The 18,378-nt window shown below is 40.2% G+C and overlaps 1 protein-coding gene across 4 annotated transcripts in view; it reads left to right on the top strand.

Annotated features, from left to right (window-relative positions):
• The window catches only part of SPON1 (spondin 1), a 391,445-nt gene that overhangs the window by 249,369 nt on the left and 123,698 nt on the right, over nucleotides 1-18,378 (top strand). For all 4 annotated transcript variants that reach the window (XM_064492555.1, XM_031459977.2, XM_064492554.1 and 1 more), the window contains 2 exons: nucleotides 4,451-4,524; nucleotides 9,335-9,457. In XM_064492555.1, coding sequence (XP_064348625.1) covers nucleotides 4,451-4,524; nucleotides 9,335-9,457 — 197 coding nt within the window. The remainder of the gene's footprint in view (nucleotides 1-4,450; nucleotides 4,525-9,334; nucleotides 9,458-18,378) is intronic.

Here is an 18,378-nt window from a genome sequence, read left to right as displayed (position 1 = left end):
AGTAGTGTGTATATATTAATTGCAAACTTCTAATTTATCCCTTACCCCTTTCCTCTTTGGTAACTATAGTTTGTTTTCTATGTCTATGAGTCTATTTCTGGTTTGTGGATAAGCTCATTTATATCACTTTTTTATATCCCACATATGAGTGATATCATATGGTATTTGTCTTTGTCTGACTTGCTTTACTTAATATGATCATCTCTAGGTTCGTCCACGTTGCTGCAAATGGCATTATTTCATTCATTTTTATGACGAGTCATATTTCATAGCATTTGTATAGCACATCTTTATCCATTCATCTGTCAATGGACATTTAGGTTGCTTCCCTGTCTTGGCTATTGTAAATAGTGCTGCTAGGAACATTGGGATGCATGCACCTTTTTGAATTAGAGTTTCCTTCAGATAGAAGCCTAGGAGTGGGATTGCTGGATCATATGGTAGCTCTATTTTTAGTTTTTGAAGGAATCTCCAGATTGTTCTCCACACCCTTTCAGCGTTTATTATTTGTAGACTTTTTAATGATGGCCATTCTGACTGGTGTGAGGTTAATACTTCATTGTGGCTGTGATTTGCATTTCTCTGATAATTGGTGACATTGAGCGTCTTCTCATGTGCCTGTTGGCCATCTGTGTGTCTTTCAAAAGCTTTAGCTCTTCTGCCCCAGTGACCCTCGTATCTATACTCCCCACCCCTCGCACCTCTCCTGAGTCACAGGGCCCTCCGTCTAACTACAGACGTGGATTTTGGTGTAGAAACTTCAAAACCTTGAGCATGTTACTTAGCCTCCCTGCTTCTCAGTTGCCCACACCTGTAAGATAGGGGTGAAACTAGCCACAAACTCTCATCTTCATCCCTCTGAAAACAAGAGCATTTTGATAAGTTTGCCAAACTTGACCTAAACTGGCGTGAAGCTGTTTATGGCTTTTATTTACTTAGTATGACTCTTCTTACATTCTGCTGCAGAATATTGGTGTGTTTGATTATGGGGATGTTAATGGCCTATTGCCATCTTAACTTCCTAATGTCTGAAAAACTCTGAAATTAAAACACATCTAGTCCAAGGATTTTGGATGAAGAAGTTGAGGACTTGTAGTATATGTAAAGCATAAGATATAGAAGCTAAAGATTATCTTTATATATACGATAGTGAAGGGCCTCCCTAGCCCAGTGACGGGCACAAAGTAAGGGCTCAGGAGATACAACTATTATCAAAAAGAGGGCCACCTTGACTTTATAAAACAAAGCATGAAAGAGACAGATATCTTATAGGAAACACATATTTTCTACCTCTGGCCCCTCAAATTTTTATGATGATAGTTTTGGAAAATGTGGAGGTGATTTAATTTTTCTAAGCATAATCAAGCCTTTAAAGCGTAGGTTTTGCCATCGTTCTCCTATTTGCAGCAGGAGGCAGAAAATTCAGGGCATTTGTTACAGATGCGAGCAAAGACAGGTGATAGGAGATGCTGGGAGAGGAAACAGCACAGGGAAGGGCGTAGTGGAGCGGTGTTCACACAAGGGGGATAGACTTCTCACAGTCTGGAACCCAGGGAGCATGGCGTGAAATGGCAATAAATAAAGCCAGAGGGGTATTTGGGGGAAATTTTAAGAACAGCCTTGAATACCATGATAAGCTTGTATTTTGCCCTGGTAGATTGGGTGTTTTCAGACCATTTTATCAAGAGAATTTTATTGAAACAAAATTTGATTTTCATGGGAGCTCTGTATACTGCCATCACCTACTAGTCCATTTTTACTCTATGGCCCAAATGCTCTTGTAAAAGGGCACCTCTGATCATCTCACTCCTCAGGGCTCATTCCTCAAAGACTTCCCATCAAGCTTGGGGTAAAATGCCATCTCCCTGTAGGCTCTGGGTGCTGGGGACCTGCCCACCTCCCCAGCTCATCTCACACTCTGAACCTGGCTTACTACTCATGGTTCTCCAGTGAGCCGTGGCCCTCCCCATCTCAAGGACCTTACAAAGGATGCCCTCTCCATTGCTTCTCCCTCCCATTTGCCTAATTAGCTTCTACTCATTCAAATCTAAGCTCAGCCACCTTTTTTGCAGGGAGCCTTTCCTGGCTTGGTCAGGGCCCCCTGTGTTAGACTCTCCCACACCCCATAGGCTTGTCCGTTCAGCACTTAATGACGGGTGTGTTAACTGATTAGCTGAAGATTTCATCGTTGGATGTTTTCTCCCCACTATGCTGGCAGCCTTGAGAATGGGAAGTGGCCCCATCTGTCTTGTTCGTGACAGTGTTCCTGGCCAATGTCTGGCCACTAAGCAGACTTCTAACAACTATTTGTTGAAAATACACCAGCAAATACAATAGGAAAACACGTGGGAGAGGAAGCTGCTCTGGGTTGAAGTGAGGTTGAAGCAAGAATGTAGGGCCTGGGAGACTTCCCGATAAGCCTAGTCCTTGCCCCCCACAGGGCTCCCTCAGGCACTTCTCACTGGGGAACATTCTGAAAGCACAGTGGTAGGTGATGGGATCCTCCAGCAACAAAAGGCTTTGTTATTTGGCTTTGGGGTGAGCGAGCGTTCTCCAGAGTGTTCTCTTGGCCTGAAGAAATGGTCTGCTTGATGGTCAACAGAATGGATAAATGATCACAGTAGCTTTGTGTTGACAGGAAGTCTATTTCATTCATTTATTTCAATATCTTTTCTCTCTCGGGAGAGGAAAGACTGTAAAAGACATCGGTAGGCTGGCCTCAATTTTATTCTTTGGGGCGAGACTGAGTGTACAGTAGACATTCCTTTGGAAAGTCATTTTGGCCAAGGCCCAGACCATGGGGAAAACCGCCTGTGCACTCTGCAGATCCTGCACACGTGGACCCCTTCCTGGAGCTGAGATCCTGTGACCCAGGGCAGCTCCCTGTGACTCTACCCCGCATTCAGGGTGGCCAGACTCCCTTTATCTGTGACATAGGGCAAATCAAAGTGAAAATTACCTTTTGATTGAGTAGCATTGCTGAAGAAAATCAATAGAAACAGCTCAAGATCCACTAACAGCGTCTCAACGTTAAGTGTTGTGGACTTTCAAATTACTGGAACGCTGAGTTTCAGGTCTCTGCAAGGCCAGCTGCAAATAGACGGCAGAGTGGGTTCAAGGAAAAGTAGCATGTCTCTGCAATCCTAGATTAAAGAGAAAATATGTGCGGGCCAAAAGCAAGTCATTTTTCAACTTCGAAGTATTCTTTCCAGATTCTAAGATCCTGAGTTTGACACATTGAAGAGGGAGCTCTAACAGCTGAAGTTGTCTTTGTTCAGAACGTAGGAGACAGTTTTGTCTAGACTCTCAGGAAAGATAGAGAATGACATTTTCAGAACAAATCAAAATATATTTTTAGGATTTTTTTTTCCCCTTCAGGAAGAGAATTTGACATGCTTCCCTGATTTGAATTTGGTTGATCTATAAATGGCCTCAATAGTTTGATACAAAACTGGAGTAAATGAACCATTGAGAAAAGTTGTTGAAAATGCTGTTAGTTCACTTTCTTTAGCACCACGAGCAACCCCACCATTACTAATGTTTATTGAGTTGTTTCTAGGTGTATGCTAAATTCCTGATATACAGGGTTTTTTCTCATATGTCAACATATAACTTTTGTATTGTAGATCTATAAGTACACTTTATTTTAAAATTTTATTTTACTATTTTTTAAAATTGAAGTATAGTTGGTTTACAATGTGTTAATTTCTGGTGTACAGCATAGTGATTCTGTTATATATATAGATAGATAGATAGATAGATAGATAGATAGATAGATAGATAGATTCCTTTTCATATTCTTTTTCATTATAGGCTATTAATTAGGTATTGAATATAGTTCCCTGCACTATACAGTAGGACCTTGTTTATTTTGTATATAATATTTAGTATGTACAAATTTGGAACTCCCAATTTATCCCTCCACCCCCATTTTCCCCCCTGGTAACCATAAGTTTCTTTTCTAGTCTGAGTCTGTTTCTGTTTTGTAAATAAGTTCATTTGTGTCCTATTTTTAGATTGCACATGTAAGTGATAGCATATAGTATTTTTCTCTTTCTGGCTTGCTTCACTTAGTATGATAGGTCCATCCATGTTACTGCAAATGGTATTATTTTATTATTTTTTGTGGCTGAGTAGTATTTCATTGTATGTGTGTGTGTGTGTATGTATATATATATATACATACACACACACACATACATATATATACACACATACATACATACCACAACTTCTTTATCCAGTCATCTTCACATACATTTTGTTAGTTCCTATAGTAATCCTAGGAGGTAGATATTATTATTAATGCTGACTGACCAATGAAGAAACCAAGGCACAGAGAGCCAGAGGGACTCACCCAAAGCCACACAGCTGAAGGTGGACAAGCAATGGTCTGGCATCCCCCAGACTTGCCCTCCTCACCACATGTTTGTGTCTTCTTTCCCCACAGGGCTAGCATCGTACAGAAACGCATCATTTATTTTCAAGATGAGGGCTCCCTGACAAAGAAACTTTGTGAACAAGGTAAGGACGTGTGGACGTGAGGGTGGGAGAGGGCCAGGTAAATGAAAGGTGGCTCATTCAGTCCAAGCATCAGTTGCAGGAATTAAGGCAGTTGGGCTTTCTGAGTTCCTCCGGGTTCTGTTCCTCACGTCGCTCCGATTTTTAATCTGGCTGTGTGCTGTGGATAATTGGATCTGCCTTAAACTCTAATTACTCAGCTTGATTCCCTGGGTAGGAGATAATGTACCTTATATTGGAGTCGTGGTCTTCTTATTTTTGTGAAACAGTGATTATTCTGAAGAGATTCCTTGAAATAATTCATAAGACTTAATTAGGAACACACAATTGTGTACCTTAGAAAAGTCTGTGATTGTTTTCTGGAATAATCACTAGCAGGAACCTAATGTGGCACCCAGGCCATATGGGGGGGTTTTCTCTAGGGAAACAGATGCCAACGGGGTATTGAGTTTATGATCTAACCTCAATCCAAGGTGGTCCTTGGATTTGCCGGTCCATCTATTCCCTCTCCTTGGATTGAAGGCATTCTAACAAAGTTTATGGAGACCAAGTAGACTGGGGAGGCAGGTGGGGTTCAAATCCTGCCTCTGCCCTTCCTAGTCACATGACTTAGTATATGTAAAATAGTACCATGCCTCCTTGATACATAGTGAAGATATATGTGTATGTGTGTATACATACATGTACACACATACACACACATACATATATGTTTATAATGTTTATGTGTGTTAGCTATTGTTATGTATATCCAAAAGCATTAATCTGTGAAACTTAAGGTTTTAAACATCCAATGTGTTCAGAGGTCATTAGAGAACTAAATAAAAATGGAAAATGTTCTGAAATTATACATCTTCATTCTCTCATTTCTATCCATTGTTAAAGACTTTATTTACATTTAGATCAATTAGCATTTTGAGAAGAAATAATTCTGTAAGAATTCTCCAATTCTCGTAGCTCATAAGCTATTAATAAAAAGAAAAGTTGATCAAGGTCTTCTGGGAAAGATAATGATGATAGCTAATTTTTTTTTAGTGCTTGCTACATGCCAGGCACCATTCTAAGTACTTCACAGGCCTTATATAATCTGCACAACAATGTTAAAGACTACTATATCATCCCTATTTTATAGATGAGAGAAGCCTGAGACATGAAAAGTTTAAATAGCCCGCTCAGCATTGTACAGTAGTGGGGGCGGACAGAGTTTGGATCTAGGAGCCATTGCCCTAAGCACCGGCTTTCTATCAGAGTGACTGCCTCCCAATTCAGTAGCTTGAATTGTTGCTTTTGGTGGATCAAAGCATAGGTCTCCCTATAGATGAGCTGGAGCAGAAACTAGGTCTGAAGTGGAGGAATGCTTGGAGATCATGGAAAGAGCAAAAGGGGAGAGATTTGGCTTTCCTGCATTAGGCTCATGCCTTCCAAAGGGGCCGGAGAGCTGGAGCCTGTGGGACCCCAGCAGCTTCCAGGGGGGCATCACCACACACGGCTGCTGGGGCTTTCCTTTCCTACATATAATAGTCCACAAATTTGCTCAGCCTTTCCCCAAACCCAGACCATCTCAACTGTTGAGGCTCTTGGTTCCTAAAGAATGATCCCATCCCTTCCCAGCCTCCATGAGCTGACATCCAGGTCCCATGGGTTAGGGTTATGAGTGCTCTGGTGCCCCTCTTGGTTTCCGCCCACGGTTGGCTAAGCATGGCCACTGGGGTGTGGTTGTGTTAGTTTGACTCTCAGAGCACAGCCTTACTTCCCAGATTTGAGGGTCCCTAGGAGACACTCCACAGTCACCCCCATGTACTGCCAGCAATCATTAACTAAAGTGTACTTTCCAAAGCCTCAGTCCTGATGTGGGGAGCCTTGTCTAAGCTGTGAATATAGCTAACCTTCTGCATATCCAGTGTCAAGAAAATGGCCTTGCAAATCTCTACTGGTTACCACTTCGGATGCAGAGATCCTATCAAAACGACCAAGCACAAATCTGTATAAAAAGACCCCTTTCCAACAGCAACTTTGTGGACAAAATGGCCCAGTGGGACCTGAGCTGTAGAATCACTAGGTGCAGTGTAGATGATCCCTGGAGATGGCAGACCCGAGGAAATCCATCAGTTAGCAAAGCAAATCCCGTGAAGAACGTCTTTAAGACATCAGCATAGAGCGAAAGGACTTTTCTTAAATGTGTATACCCAGCTCTTTCATTAAGGCCTTCACATTCTTTGTTGGATCAAATCAGATCTCTCAAGGAAGGGGAGAAAAGAATTGGGATCTATTATTTTTTGTCTCAAATGAAGCTATTAATCGATAGGGGGAAAAACTAAGAACCGCACAGATGAAAAGCAACAGCAATCGTTATTTTTTAAAAGAAACACAAAACACTGAGTTCTTTACCATTCAGAACAGAGAAATAGAAAATATTCAAAAAGGTGACCTGTACTAAAGAAACGCATATGTATACTCACTTTAATACCATGTCACAGACATTAAGGGAGAGAGACAGAGAGAGGAAAAGATGAGGGGAAAAGCAGGGATGAGAGGAGGCTGTGGGCAGAGAAGGAGCAATGAGAAAAGGAAGACAAGGGAAGAGGAACGAAGAATAAAGGCTGAGAGTTGTAAAGGAAGCTGGTGTGTTAAGAGTAGAAATGGGGAGGGGCAGCTCAGGCGATGCTGCGTGACCTCTGGTTCCCTGCACCGGGCAGGCCCTGCGTGCTTAGGACAAGAGGGGTAACTCGACACTTGTTATCACTGCCCTCGGAAAAACCTGATTCATTTTCAGTAGGCTTTTCCTCAATAGGAAATGGTATGTGTGTTTTTATTTTCAAACGTAGAAATCCATTTTTTAAATGGAAGCTTATTTTCCTTTGGAATTCCGTAGGGTTTATTATAAGCGCATTCTCTTGAGCCCCTGGAAGTTATCTTTAAGTTCACTACTTATAGCTGAAACCTGTTTTGATAAGGTAAAGCTCCCAATTTGTGTTATTTGGGTTCTTTGAGAGATTATTGCTGCCTTATTTAACAGCGCCTAGTAGTTACAATCGAAACCTCAGCACGTATCTTTTAGCTCTGAATCTGGTTTTCAAGACTAATTTAGTTTTTTTATGACATAGTTGATCATGAGGGAAATGTAAAAAGAAAAAAATCTTCAGGAGTTACTCATTTATGTATGTTACCTTTCCCAAAATACATTTAATAGTGCTTGTCTCTTAACTATCAAAGTGGCTCACACAGGAGTCAGATCTGGGCTCCTGTATGAAAGGCAGTGGGAAGCTTGCTTCTAACACAGACAATGCCCTCACCTCTTCCTAGTTACAAAAAGTAGCCAATGATTTCTATTTTGGGTGGTTTCAGATCGCTTCTTTAGCCTGTTAAGAAATCCTGGAGCTATGTAAGAAGGTAAATTTTTTCAGTGCACCATTCTTTGTCTGAAAAAGCAAAAAGAGAAACATACACAAAAATTTCTCATTGGTGTTTATGCAGACCTATCCATAAGGTCTTTCCAACAGTGATCTAGTGTAGAGATTCAAGCATGGGCTGTGAACTTGATAAAACCCGAGCTCCAGTTCTGCCTGTACCACTCACTAACCCTGTGACCTTAGGCTGGTTACCTAATCTGCCTCAGTTTTATTATCCATAAAATGGGATTAACCAAAGTACTGACCTAGGATTAAAGGAGACAATAGGTGGAAAGAGATCAGCGCATACGAGGACTCTGTACAATGCAGTTATTACCGCAATGTCTCATGCTTGTGTCTCCATCCTAGAACCCAGAATTTACTTCTCCCGCCTATCCCTGATTTTGTATATTCAAACCAAATGCACCCAGTGAATTCCATAAGATTTGTAAAATGCTCTTCCTGACACTCAAAAAGATTTTTATACTCTTTTGTTGCTGCTTTTAACGTAATAGTTAAGAATAAATGTCCAACTTGCAAAAAAAAAAAAAAAAAAAGAGAGAGAGAGAGAGAATATTTGTGTTAATACCTCCAGAAGAACCAAAGAAAAAGCAGTTGAAGGAAGTTGCATCTGGAGACATTGTTTTCGTCTTGCAAGAAGCAGAACCGACTAAAAGCAACAGTGCACAGTTAGGGACGTGGGCTTGACAATTGGAAATACTGAATTTATTCATGTAATCTCTCTCTCCACTTATCAGCTATTCCCAGCTAAATGTGGGGGTGGAGAGGGAATCTTGAGTTTTCCCTGGCTGTTTCTATGCTCAGAAGTAAATCTGAACTTATGAACATATTCCCAAACCCCCAACCATCCTAGTAAAGTCTCTGAAAGCTTGATAAGAAGTAATGTGACTATATATGCATATCTTTTTAAAAATAATTTTCAACAGTTCTTTGTCTCTCTGCTTGGTCTCATTGCTCTCCTTCAAAGCTTTTTCTTCTGGTCCTAGCAGTTTGACTCCAGAGAATATTCCTTAGAGAAGACATGCACATGAATATTCCTCTGAAAATTTGTTGGAGAAATCCTATTGTGGGAGGGGTGGGGAAGGAGATTCAGGTCCAGAAAGGGTGACTGAGTAAATGAGTAAATTTTACCTAGATAGCCCCCATCCCAAATATTCTGTCTCATTGGTCCTGTAGGTCTCTTCACATAATTAGAGCAAAAGTTCTGATTTTGTTCTCATTTGCAAAATATAGTTACCATCCTTCGAGGTATATACCATCCTTTGTAGGTGGAACTGGACCTGCATGTTATTAATCAGCATTTTTCCCCCCAAGCATTAAAGACAGGATGAGACCAAGACGGCCCTGCTTTACAAATGACTTACAGTTGCTTCCTAACTTGGTGACTTTCTTGATTCTTTCAGATTCCACATTTGATGGGGTGACTGACAAACCAATCTTAGACTGCTGTGCCTGTGGAACTGCCAAGTACAGACTCACATTTTATGGGAATTGGTCTGAGAAGACACACCCAAAGGACTACCCTCGTGAGTAGAATGGCTACTTTATGGGTTGGGGGAAAGCATGTTACAAAGTTCTGTTTGATTGAGAGATACACTTGCTGCTAGCTCGTCCCAATGAATTCATGAGACATACGTTCCAAGAAAGTGAAGTCATCGAGACAGGCAGATGCAATGGTGGTATGCTTTCAGCTTCTTTGCATAGCATTGTTCTGAGTGTTTTCTTGTCTGTGGTTTAAAACAAAATATTCGTGAGGTCAAACTGCTTATCTCCAGGTCACATATTTGGTAACCTCAGTCCTACTGATGTGGCTCTATCCATGAGTTATACAACAGGCCTATTTGTGCTGAAAGAACTGGCAAAAGGGACCTGCTCTTGACTCTACAGACCAAGGTCAACAAATACTCAATATCCTCAACCAGTATCCTAGCAGGCATTGATAACATATCAGCACTCCCTTTCCCTGCTGGTTCCAGATACCACCTTAGAATCCTCATGACACCATGCTCCAGACAGCCAGTATCAACCCATGACAGTTGTCAGGTGACCCCAAACTTGCTGTTTTAGAGTAGATCCCCAATCAGGACCCATCAACTCTCTTTTATCAAACAATTGTCTCAACAAATGCCTAATATGTGTCAGATACTGTGCTAAACTCTAGAGATATAATAATAATAAATCAAAAAAGACACAACCCATGTTCTCTTGCAACTCCAATTAATGGGGAGACACACTAATTAAATAATCACATGAATGATATGCAAATTATAACTGTGAATAGTGAACTTACTATGTGGCAAGCAATTTTACGTATGTGACATTGACTCCTCAAAACAACCTACTTTTGTGGATGAGCTCACTGAAAATCACAGAGACGTCATGGTTTGCCCCAGTCCAACATAAGTACAGTTACTCCTCAGTATTCGAGGGGGGTTGATTCCAGGACTCCTGGGAATACCATATCCATGGATGCTCAATCCCTTATATAACATGGCATAGTACTTGCATAAAACACACCCATATCCTTATGTATACTTTAAATAATCTCTAGGTTACTTATAGTACCTAATACAATGTCAATAGTTGTAAACACAATGTAAATGCTAGGTCAGTAGTTATTAGGAGCGTGGCAAATTCAAGTTTTGCGTTTTGGAACTTTCTGGGATTTTTTTTCCCAAATATTTGTGATCTGTGGTTGGTTGAATCTGTAGGTGCTGAGTGCTCAGAAGCAGAGTGCCAATGGTAGTGAGTCCAAGATGCAGGAGGGGTTTGTCAGGCTCCTTGTCCTGCCTTTCCTTTGGATTGCCTTTGAGACCCAGTGTCACCCACTCTCTCTAACTGTGGGTGGTGGGATGTCTGTGTGTGGCATTGAGCATGCTTTCTTTCTGTTCATTGTGTGTTTTGTTCTTGTTCAGTTCACTTTGGAGTTCCACAGCTGAGAAAGAACAGGGAGGCTGGGAGAAAGAGATTAAAAAGGGGGATTTGGGTCAGCCCCAAAGGAAGGGGGGCCACAAAGGGCACATAGTTGGGGACTTAAGAAGACCTAGTCCAGACCAGAACCTCTGTGGTCCACAAACAGCCCACCCAGAGGGGGCTCCCAACATTTCTTGGCAGATCAAGAGCCCTATTGTTTAATTTTGCCCACATGTAATCAAGGCTTGACATCTTAGAAGCCTCTTACTAGTTCATTCTTCTGACTCTGGGATTCAGCTTGATCCGCTTCAGCTGGTGTGGGAGACCTGTGTGAACGAACTTGGACTCCTCGCCTTGGGGGAAAAGAAAACCACTTGGAACAAGTATGACGGAAAAAATTTCCTCCAGTGCCTCCCATCCACTAACTCAGAGGAAATAAAACGTTAGGGGCTCATTACTCATCTTTTGTAATCCTAAGACACTTCTTGCCTTTTCTATTCTGACACTATTATTTCCCAGAATTTAAGGGGGAAAAAAAGGTACAGACCATTGTTTCTGGGTCTTTGGGCCAAATCAAGTACAAATCTACACAGAATTTCTGTAGAGTTGTTGGAAGTTTCTTCGTACATACAGCAGACATGTGTTCCAGATCCCCCAGGATTGTTTCATTGTTGGATGTCAGAGTGTGTCCTAATTTTGGGTTGGAAAAAACTTGGTCCCTATGTACAGAAGAGCATTCATCACATTGTACTGTAATTATTTCTTCAAGAGCCTTTATTCTCCCCCAGACTGAGAATTCCTCCAGGACAAAAGCCACAATCTGCTCATCTTTCATTCTTAGTTCCTGCAAGTGCCCAGGGCCTTCCCAAGTACTGGGTACTGACTGTCAGACTCAGAGTGGCACTCGCCATGATCTGAGAGGCACCATATTAGTCATGGTGGCCAGTCCTGAGCAGGGAGTGGACCAGACCTTCCCTGGAGGGAACAGGATTGACTTGGACACCAGGGGCAGTGGAGCCAATTGGAAGGGCACAGAGAGGTGCCCTGCAAGATCTAATCAGAACCTTGAGACTTCTGTGTTCACAAATGTGGTTTCTGCCAATCTTACGTAATAGAGGACTTTCATTTTGCCACTCCAGGGATGATTCTATCTTAATAAACAACCCTGGCCGCTAAGCCCAATTAAGTCATGACGCTTCCCAACAATAGTGCAAACTGATAAATGCCGAGTCCTCCTCTTATTATCCACTTTCTCCACAAGGATCTCAGACCAGCCATTCTCAGGCTTTTTCATTTCAGGACCCCTTTTTCAAACCATTGAGAACTCCAACATACTATTGTTTATGTGGGTTGTGTCGCTAAATTAACAGATACACATGACTATAAACAAAACAGACAAACAACAAAGACCTACTATACAGCACAGGGAACTATATTCAGTTTCTTGTAATGAGCTGTAATGGAAAAGAATCTGAAAAAATTCGTGTATGTGAATGTATAAACTGAATCGCTTTGCTTTACACCTGAAACTAACATTGTAAATCAACTAAACTTCAATTAAAAATAAGGATTAAAATTAAAAAAACAAAATATAACTGTTAACTCCAGATAAGTAAGTCAAAAAAATTAAAACAAATTTTAAAATATTACATATTAATTAATTTTAAAAAGTAATGCATAGTGAATTAGCAATAATTAACTCATTATATGTTAACATATTTTATGGAAACAACTATACTATCCAAAACAAAAGAAATTTAGTGAAAAGGGCATCACTGGTTTACATTTTTGCAAATCTCTTTTTTTTATTGAAGTATAGTTGGTTACAATGTGTTGATTTCTGGTGTACAGCACAATGTCCCAGTCATGCATATACATACATATATTTATTTTCATATTCTTTTTCATTGAAAGTTATTACAAGATACTGAATATAGTTCCCTGTGCTATACAGAAGAAATTTTTTTTAATCTATTTTTATATTTAGTGGCTAACAAACTCCCAGATTTATCCCTTCCCACCCCCTTTCCCCTGGTAGCCATAAGATTGTTTACTATGTCTGAGTCTGTTTCTGTTTTGTAGATGAGTTCATTAGTATCCTCCTTTTCTTTTTAGATTCCACATATGAGTGATCTCATATGGTATTTTTCTTTCTCTTTCTGGCTTACTTCACTTAGAATGATGATCTCCAGGTCCATCCATGTTGCTGCAAATGGCATTTTATGCTTGTTTATGGCTGAGTAGTATTCTGTTGTATAAATATACCACAACTTCTTTATCCAGTCATCTGTCGATGGACATTTAGGTTGCTACCATGTCTTGGCTATTGTATATATAGTTTAGCTGCTATAAACATTGGGGTGTATATATCTTTTTGAATTAGAGTTCCCTCTGGATATAGCCCCAGGAGTGGATCATACGGTAAATCTATTTTTAGTTTTTTGAGGAATATCCATACTGTTTTCTATAATGGCTGCACCAAACTACATTCCCACTAGCAGTGTAGGAGGGTTCCCTTTTCTCCACACTCTCTCCAGCATTTATCGTTCGTGGTCTTTTAATGATGACCATTCTGACTGGTATGAGGTGATAACCTCATTGTAGTTTTGATTTGCATTTCTCTGATAATTAGAGATACTGCATTTTTTCATGTGCCTACTGGCCATTTGTATGTCTTCACTGGAGACGTGCTTGTTTAGGTCTTCTGCCCATTTTTAGATTGGGTTGTTTGTTTTTTTGTTACTAAATTGTATGAGCTGTTTATATATTCTGGAAATTAAACCTTTGTTACATCATTTGCACATTTTTGAAAATCTCTTTAAATTCCTGGTTTAATTGAAGACACTTGGATCCTCATGTTTTCCTCTGCATTTAACCTGTTGTGGTTTTGGTTTTTTTTTTTTTTTTTTTTTGAGTAAAGGTAGATTTATTTGGAGAGATACATTGAAACGCAAGAGAAAGGCCACAAGGTGTGGGTTTTGGGTGCTCAGAGTAAAAGTAGGTACACACTCCATAGACAGAATGTGGGCTGTCTCTGAACAGAAAGAGAGGGAGAGGTGGCTGTATTTTTTCTTTTTTTGGTTTAAGTATATGAAGAAATGTATTTTTATGTATGTATTTTTTTTCATTAAGCTCTCAGCTTTATTACCAACCACACACCCTGAGACACTTCATTCAGTCCTCATCTTAAGAAATTTGACCCATATGTATTTTTGATTGATTAAAGAGCAACTTAAGGTCCTGCTTCATATTGAAAAAGGGAAGAATGTTGAAATAATCTTTTGCAATAATTACAGATAATCTTCTTTGATGCCACACAAAACTCTACAAATGGTAGTTTCTTAAAGGGTAATTACGATGTAGAATGTGAAACCATATCACTGAACTTGTACTCTATTACCTGAAAATGCATTGCTTTCCCTTGCACTTTGAATGCATCTTTCACAAATGAATAATTTTATAACATCATATATTGGTCATTTGGAAAATATTGGCTTGTGGAGTTATGCAGATGAGTCATTTCATTATGCAATATCAAAAATCACATTCGTTAAGATCACTTCCAATCTCACCAGAAGAGCATTTAAGTATTGAAAAGCTGTCAAATTCATAGCAGCGGATACAAGTTTCCCAAGATCCCAAGTTTTGCTTGAAAGCTCAGATTTTATCACTGGCAACAAGTCTTGTCAGTTGTTTTTCCTGAAGTGACAGGCTCACTTCATTTTTTAGAAAATATATACCAAATTCTTGAGTCTGAATAACCATAATTTGTCTTTTGTTCTTTAAAGTAAAAATGATGTTTTTTGAAAATGAAAGCATCCGGCTTGCACCTCAAGCAATTATACAAGTGCTTTTATTCAAGGCAGTCACAGTACTCAGTATACAGCAGAAGGGCTTTATGTGCATTTCCCAATTAGTCACGTAGAATAATAAAAAGATGTGTACTCAAAGGTAGAGCATTAATAAAAAAAATGTTTATTGTTTCATCAAGGACGTTCTTAAGTGAAACCGACTTTTGGGGTTGTTTGCAGCAAGTCCCTGGCAGTGAGGAATATGTTACTAATACAGTCCAAGGCCACTGCCTTGTCCTGCACCAGGTGCCAGCAGTTTTACTCATGATTGCTTTTGCCCCATTAGTGTTCATGTCAACACATTGTAAGAGGCAAATTTTGTCTTAATGGTATTGTTAAAATAGTTTTTGCCTCACAGATCCCCCCAGAAAGGGCCAAGGGGTCCCAGGGGTCTGTAACCACACTGGAGAACCTCTGTGATAGGACCATAAGGGGGCTGTCCTTCAGCTGTCTGTGGGTAACGTGCCCTAGAGAATTCACCCTGTACTCTACATGGAGAACTGGACAACACCTTGTGCTTTCAGCCATCCCTTATGGCTGGCTGCATCTGCAGGTGGCTCTTCTCCATCATTGTACAAAATGGTTTGTTCCAAATGCTGTTTCTGGGTTCCCTTTCTTGGAGAACAGAGTACTCCTTGTATCCATGACACCCCTCTCTCCAGGAGGCACTTGGCATCAGATAAGGAAGGCAGGAGGATGGTATAAATGACCTCTAGCATCCCCTCCAATTGCAGTTCCGTAAATCCCTGCTAGCCACCTGGAAATAGTGAAATTTTTTAAAAACACTCTTAATTGAGTAGTTTCTAGAAATCTATTTGAAGGCTGGATCATGCAAGTTCTACCTCCTAATTTTATAAGTGGAAAAAATAAAAACCACTGAAGCACAAAGAAGTTAAGTTCTCGGATCACATAGCCAGAGAATGTTCAGAACCAAAATCAAAGCTCAGATCTTCTGACTCCCTTTTGCTTTCCTCTGGGGACTGTCACACGACAGTCTTCTCTCCTCTGCAATAAAATTAAATATCCCATTCACAAAGCATCTTTTAATAAGGCCCTGCTATACCACCGTGGTCTCAACTGATACCAAATTCTGAACACCTACAGAGTAACTTAGAAGTCAAACAGAGGAGGTCTGGATTCGCTGAGACTGAGCCAGACTCCAGAACCCTGCAGTATTAGGAGAAGGGCAGGCCCCCCAGTGTCTGTCCTCGGTACTGCATGTCTATAGTGCTCAGCAACAGTCCAGGAGCACCAGCTCTTTACAGGAATGTGGTGATCAGGCAATGCTAACCACCCAGGTATGTCCCTGGGGATGGAGATGTGCCCAGTCTTGGCCAGGCGATTGGGAGTTGCCCAACAGAGGCTGAGTCCCTTTGCTCTCTTGCCCTGAACACAGCTTCTGGGTTTCTGGCAAGTGCTTCCACCCTACAGAGGCTCTGTAACCTCCCTTGACAGTGTAAACTGCTTAACTCCCCCCATTTTTTTTGATACAAACATCGGTTTTAACACCACGTAACAAATACATGTTGACAAAAAGAACATTTTTTTCCAGGAGCCAATTTTTTTTTTCTTCATTTGACAACACATTGCCTAGAATATAAAAATGGCCACTGGGAAATACACTCTACAGAATCAAAATTAGTTTTACCAAGAAATTCAGCCATCTTTTCCACTGGGTCACTTAATTTTTAAAAATTATTCATTCTTAAGTCTAATCACATGAGATACCACCACTTTGCTTTCATTTCTTCAGATATTCAACTGTGTACAGAATTTCTATATCACATTTGAGCATGTTATGTCCTACTATTTTGCATTTGATTTTGTTTCTGTATTCATAATTTATTACATCAGCTTGCTCTAAACCACTTATCTAACTGTTCTTTTATTGAATGTTTAGGTGATGTCAGGTCTTTTGCTAATATAGAAAGCATTGCAATAAAAAAAAAAAACCTTTGGTCTTAAAAGTCTTCCTTCATTTTTCCTTTTTCTTTTGAATTATTTCCTTGAAATAAATTCCCAAGAGTAAGACTGCTGGATCAAAGGATATGGACTTTTTTTTTTTTTTATTCTTGAGACTTTTTTGCCAGACGTGTCTCCAAAACATTTGTATTCACCACATTAACAATAATGAATAAATACCTCTGTTTTTCCCAGCCTCTTCAGCATCCATCGTAACTTTTTTCCATTTGGATTTGGACAATTAATGGTTATAAAAAATGAATCTTATTATTTTAAATTGGCATTGGTTTAATTACTAACACACTTGAATCTTTTTTCACGTTTGTTGTCCTTTGTCTTTAAAGCCACTAGGGTATTGGCAGGAATCAAGCCTGACTTTGTTCATTACCTCCCGAGGGTGCCTGACTCATTGTCTGGCATATTGAAAGCCTCTCAATAAACAGTGTTGATTGAATGAATAAATGATAAGTAGTTACAAAATGAGCAAGGAAGAGAGTGGAGGGAGAGGAACAATGAAAAGCTACTGAAGAGGTAGGCTGCTGAGTGGGGAGCACATTGGATGGGGCAGGTGGTGTAAGGAAGATGGGTTGGAGGATATTGCAATGACCGTATCTTGGACTCAGGCAGCGGATGTAGTGAGGGAGAGAATGGATAGTTTTGAGATACCTTTTAGCACTATTCTGACATGGATTAGATGTGGAGGAATGAGAGAGAAAAGCATAAAGCTGACAAGCCAGGTTTATGGCTTGGAGATGGAGGTACTCTTTCTTCTTAAGATATTCCTTAATATTGTCTTTCTATTTTTATACATGATTGTGAAATCATTTTTTCAAGTTCTGTAAAGGATCCTGTCAGAATTTTAAGTGGGATTGCGTTAAATCCTCAGACTAATTTGGGAAGAATTGTTAGTGGTATAATATTTAGCTTGCTAAGTTTCTTCCCATTTATGAATAAGACCATGTGTGGGTTTCCTTAGCCCCCTGCCTAGAACAGTGATGAGCCACATGTGGACCAAAGGCCCGTTCTCTTGACCTAGCTTCAGAAATAAAATTAAACATTCAGCAATCAGTAATCCCATTTCTTCTCCCCATCACTGAGAAGTCTCTTTCCAAGCTGAGTAATGGTGCTCATTAGAGCTTCCCAGCTGAGTCACGAACAGAATCTGTTGCCAGCAAATGGAATTTGGTGCGAAGCACATGTGCCATGATACACCATTTCAGTGAAAGGAAGGGCAAAAGAAAATGGATTAAAAAGCTTTTTTTCCCTTTACCTCCTCCCTTCCCTCTTTCTTTGGGAAGTCTGATGGCAACAACTCACAGATTGGGAGTGGAGAAGGAAAAATCAATAGTACGGTCTTCCAGTTATACACACAGGTTGAATGTACACATCAATCTCTGATCTTTCTTCAAACCCCATAAAAAAATACTAGATACATATATGTATCCACAAAGACAAGAACAGAAGGAGGAAGTCCACACCATCCAAGAGATAGTACCAGAATCTGGGGAGATGAAAGACAGATGGATAAGTGGCAACTGTCTTATCAGAGCAAGGAAAGATGAACCCTAAGTCCCTGCACAGAGGATATTGTGGAAGAACTGAGCCAACTCATTGTACGAAGACCAGACTAGAACCATGTGCTCAGCACAATGAATGAAGAAGTGCTCAACACCAAATGAAATTTTTAGTAATGGGGATGGGGCAACCCTAAAAGCATTCAG

Source organism: Camelus dromedarius, chromosome 12, assembly GCF_036321535.1.
Source record: "Camelus dromedarius isolate mCamDro1 chromosome 12, mCamDro1.pat, whole genome shotgun sequence".
NCBI lineage: Eukaryota > Metazoa > Chordata > Mammalia > Artiodactyla > Camelidae > Camelus > Camelus dromedarius.
Note: the sequence above shows the minus strand (reverse complement) of the source record. Positions and strands in the feature narration are given on the sequence as shown.